Source organism: Aegilops tauschii, chromosome 4, assembly GCF_002575655.3.
Source record: "Aegilops tauschii subsp. strangulata cultivar AL8/78 chromosome 4, Aet v6.0, whole genome shotgun sequence".
Classification (NCBI taxonomy): Eukaryota; Viridiplantae; Streptophyta; class Magnoliopsida; order Poales; family Poaceae; genus Aegilops; species Aegilops tauschii.
The window spans coordinates 526586444-526591351 of NC_053038.3; the positions used below are offsets into that span (position 1 = coordinate 526586444).

Consider the following 4908-nt stretch of genomic DNA (forward strand, 5'->3'; position numbering starts at 1 on the left):
GACGTTGTTAAAAGGAGGTGTGTGCGCGCGCTCGGGAGAGCGGTAAGGCAGGGGCTGACGGAGGGGCGTGGGACGAGTGGGCACTGGCACGAGGCGTGGGGGAGAGATCGTGGGAGCGGGTGGTAGCTGCGGCGTGGCAAAGGGAATGGTGAGTTTGTCAAAACGAACATGGCGAGAAGTGAGCACGCGACGAGTGGTTGGGTCGTAGCAGCGATAACCGCGATGATCTGGGGGATAGCCCAAGAAAACACATGCCACAGAGCGAGCATCAAGCTTATGACGCGTAGTCGAGGTGGTGTTGGGATAACATAGGCAGCCGAAAACGCGCAAAGCGGAGTAGTCGGGAGCGACACCAAGGAGGAGTTCATGCAGGGTACGCGGCGAGCTAGACGCACAGGGCTTGTAATTGTGAAGGAGCATGGCGGTGGCGAGTGCTTCAGCCCAGAAACGAGGCGGAAGGGAGGCGTGGAAGAGAAGTGCGTGCACGGCCTCGTTCAGAGTGCGGAGAGCACGCTCGGCAACCCCGTTTTGTTGGTCGTGTAGGGGCATGACAGGCGAAGGACTGTACCGTGGCGACAGAGAAGGGAGCGAACGGCGAGGTTGTCAAACTCGCGGCCATTATCGGTTTGCAAAGTCAGGATAGGACGCTCAAATTGAGTGTGAACATAGGCGTAGAAAGCAGTGAGCACACAAATCACATCAGACTTGTTTCGAAGAGGAAATGTCCATACATAGTGCGTACAACTATCAATGATAACGAGGTAGTATTCGAAACCAGAAATGCTAACAACTGGAGAAGTCCAAACATCTAAGTGTAATAGCTGAAACGGGAAATAGCTAGTGGACGTGGAGACAGCGAACGGCAGGCGTGTGTTCTTGCCGAGGCGACACGCCGAGCAGGAGTGCGGAGTGGAAGGCGCGCAGGTGAACTCGAACTGGCCCAGAGCACGACGGAGCACCTCCTTGCCGGGATGCCCAAGACGGCTATGCCACAACTCAGCAGACGCGACGCCGGCGAAGTAGCTAGCGCGCGGGACGGCGGGGTTGCAGCACACTGGGTACAGGTCGCCGGTCGAGTCACACCGAAGGATCACCAGGCGGGTGCGGATATCCTTGACAGAAAACCCAAAGGCGTCAAATTCCATAGACACAGGATTATCGCGAGTAAGTCGTCGGACAGAAAGAAGATTGCTAATGATGGAGGGAGAGAGGAGCACATTGTGGAGCTCGAGAGAGTTGTTAGCAATGAGCGAGCCGCGGCCAGTGTGTGTAATGGGCATGCGGCCGCCATTGCCAACGATAATATCACGAGGAGGAAAAGAAGGACGAAGGGAGTGGAGAGTACCAGGGTTGGAGGTCATGTGCGAGGAGGCGCCCGAATCCATGTACGAGTCCGAGGTGCTGGTCGGTGGGGGCGGCGAGGACGAGTGCGCGGCCTGAAGCGCAGTCTGGAGGCCACCCATGTCCCATGGCTGCTGCGGTGGTGGAGGCGCGCTGCTGGAGCTGGCCCCTGGCGACCCGTAGGTGAACCGGGGAGGAGCGCAGGATACCCGCCGTAGCCATATGGGAGGGGCGCTGCAGGCGCACCACCGGCAAAGAGAGCCTGCTGGGTCGGGACGCCCGGGCGGGACCCGAGAACGCCGGCCCCTGGCGCACGCCAGGGCATGGGCCACGCCTGGACCATGCCTGTCCAGGAGTGGGCGCTCGGGGAGGAGCCTGGTAACGCAGCCGGGCGTGGAGTCGAGGGTGGAGCCGAAGACGAGCCCCCCCCCCCCCCCCGGTTGCCCCGACCGCGGCGGCGGTTGCGCCCACGCCCGCGACCAGCCCCGCCGTCGGAGGGAGGCGTCGGGGGCGCTGGGCTGACCGGCGGGCGCGCCGCGATGAGAGCATGGGCGGATTGCTGACGAGCCGCCTGCTCGGCACGATGTTCTTCGAGGAGGAGGAAGGAGCGGGCCTCGAGAAAAGTGGGCAGGGGGACACGCGAGGTGAGGTGGGGGATCGCGGTGTGGTACTGGCGCCCGAGCCCGCGCAGCATGTTGAACAGTTGCTGCGGCTCGGAGACAGGCTGGCCGAGGTCGCGAAGTTGATCGGCGAAGGACTTAAGGCGAGTGCAGTACTGCATCACCGTGAGATCGCCCTGCACCACAGCGTGGTACTCGGCATCGAGATACACCGCCCGGGAGAGGTTGTTGTCGCGGAAGATGCCCTCGATCGCAGCCCAGAGCACGTCGGCAGTGTCGTCGGGCTGCATCACGGCGTCGAGCAGCTCGGGAGAGACGGTGGAGTAGAGCCAATGAACGACGCAGTGGTCGACCATGACCCATTCGGGATCACGACGGCGAGGGGCGGCAGGAGCGACGAGGTGGTCGCGCACGCCGAACATGCCGACAATGGTGAGGAAGAAGCCGCGCCATTGGGCGTAGTTGCCGGCATGAAGGTCGAGGGTGACCGGAACGTGGTGCCGGATGTCGATGGTCTGCAGGACCGTAGACGGAAAAGCGCCAGGCGCGAGCAGCGGCGCCGGGGGCGCGGTGGACAGAGGCGCGCTCGCGGGCGGGGCGTGCGCCAGAGCAGAGGGCGGAGGCGCGTTCGCGGCCGGAGCGGACGCATCGTCGTCAGAGGTGTCAGGGGTGGCTAGGGGATTGGTGTCCATGGCAGCGGAAGGAGAGGTCAGATCGGGCGCAAATGGGTTGGTTGCGGCAGCGTCTGATACCATGTTTTAGGGAAAGAGATAGAACACACCGATTCCATTCATCTGAGAGGTTACATATACAGGAGAGCAGCGGGCACTTGAGCCACGATGGAGATCGTGGAGTGGCCATGCTCGAGAGGTGGAGGGACGTGTGTGCGTAAGGGAAAACTGCACACACGTACGCTATACTAGCCTGATGTAGAGACTACGTACAGTACTCACACACACATATACATGTAGCTTAACAATACCAACCCAAAGAAAAGCAGATTGTCAGATAACAATCAACCTTTCATTCTTAATTTGCATGGGTTCTCCATTGCATAGGTAACTAAACCAAGAAGTTAATATTGCTAAATTCTCTACCAAACTAAATCATTTTGGTAGCTTAATTTTGCTTTATAATTACAAGATTGATCAGCTAAGAGATGATTTTGAGTTAGCTTGTACTCTTTCTTACAGAATTCCTTCATGCAAATCGAATCAATCATCAATCAGAAAAAGAAATAAGAGAGTAGGATTATTTAGATGGCCAACAAAGCTTACTTGGTCCAAGAGGCGGAGGTTGCCGACCTGCTCCCAGAAGTCAAGCACTATCATGTCAGCGTGTACATGAACATGATAGCATCAGCATCCTGGAGAAACAGTCTCTCCAACCACATGGACCCACCAATGTCAGTTACATCGAAGAGACCAGCCAAGTCAACGACCCTACGATGTTGATCCCGACGATGGAATCGTTTTTTCTGGTGAACTTTTGTCTAGCATTTTGGCAGCGTGAAGGATGGCAGGCTTGGTGTCCGTGAGGAAGGGTTCCGAAGGAGGTTAAAGAAGCAATGTATGGCATTGTCGGACGAGGTTGAAGATGCAGTCAAAAGCAAAGCGTCGATACGCAGCTTGGCATCTTCATTTGTGAGTTATTCTGCTTGGATTTAGTTTAATTCAAACCTAACATTCACAAACACAAATTACACACCGGTAGAAAATTAAAATAAAGCACACATAAAAATAGGTAGAATAATTTTAGTTATGCTACTGTTACTTTCCCAGGAAGAATCTTGGTCCTCTATATTACATTTTCAGTTAAATGCATAGGCATCAAAATATGAAGAGTAAAGCACACATAAAAAATAGGAGCTGCCAATATGGATAATCTTTCATTGTAAGAGGACAGACCTGAGCATTAAAAGAAAAGAGAGGTCACAACCTAAAACCTTTATCCACTTGCATAATCAAAAGTAAAAAGGGGAAAGGAAAAAACTCACGTATAATTAACATGTTGAAGGCGGAGGAGCTGGCATATACATCCTCTCGTCGCCACATGCATCCTAGCTCTCTCTGACCCGCATCACTACATCAGGGCAACAACTGGCAGTGTTGCGCCTGCTGTTCTGCAGCGCCTATGTGCGAATGACCTTGATAGCGAGCCATGCGTTGTCCTCGGCGGTGCCACACTGAGCTAGCTAGCTTCCGTTCTCAAGGTTGCTTGCAGCCATATGGGAACAAAGGTAAAAAAGAAAAATTCAATGAGAAGCACCATAAGAAGAACTACAGAGGGATGGGAAAATAACCATATCTGAATCGTTTATCTCATCCTGCAGGTTCTTCACGTCAATTTTTTTGATGCACCATCGATTCTGAAGACACCTCCATAGACATGGTCCTGCTCCACAGGGCAAGATCTAAATACCAACATTCATCGGTTCAACCTGTTGGTAGTGATACTTGTGCCATGGACCTGGGGGCCTATGTGCATGGTTGAACAGAGTGGCCATTGCCGTTGTCAGCCCGATCCCGACCTGGGCTACGGCATGGACCTACCTGAGGGCATCCCGCGTGCGACCATGCCAAGGGCGTACCTGGATCCAGCGCTGACGCTCCTGTCCCTAAGGCGGCGCGTGACCTGCTCCCCAGTCATGGCCTCCGCTCCTTCGCTTCTCCCGTGCCCGCCTCCGCATCGAAGTCTCTGTCCACCGTCGTAGGAACAACACTCCGAGAATCACGTGGTGTGAGGAACCCTAGCGAATAGATCGGCGGCGGCTAAAGGATCCGCGATGACGTCTAGGGCATGGTTGCCATCCTTGTAGCGAATAAATCGAGGGTAGCCTCGATCGTCAGGTTTTTTCTTTTGCGAGGGAGCCTCGCTCCTTGGTTCGTGCGGGTCTTTTTCATGCGAGGGGGCCTCGCTATATGGTCTTCATCCGGTTTTTTTCGTG

The 4908-nt window shown here is 55.3% G+C and overlaps 1 protein-coding gene across 1 annotated transcript; it reads right to left on the minus strand.

Annotated features, from left to right (window-relative positions):
- Window positions 1-494: 494 nt before the first annotated feature.
- Window positions 495-2653, minus strand: LOC141022084 (uncharacterized). The gene is made up of 2 exons (XM_073497966.1): window positions 1865-2653; window positions 495-1112 (listed from the first exon to the last, which is right to left on the minus strand). Exons 1-2 carry the CDS (start codon window positions 2651-2653, stop codon window positions 495-497), a joined length of 1407 nt encoding a protein of 468 aa, XP_073354067.1.
- Window positions 2654-4908: the final 2255 nt, after the last annotated feature.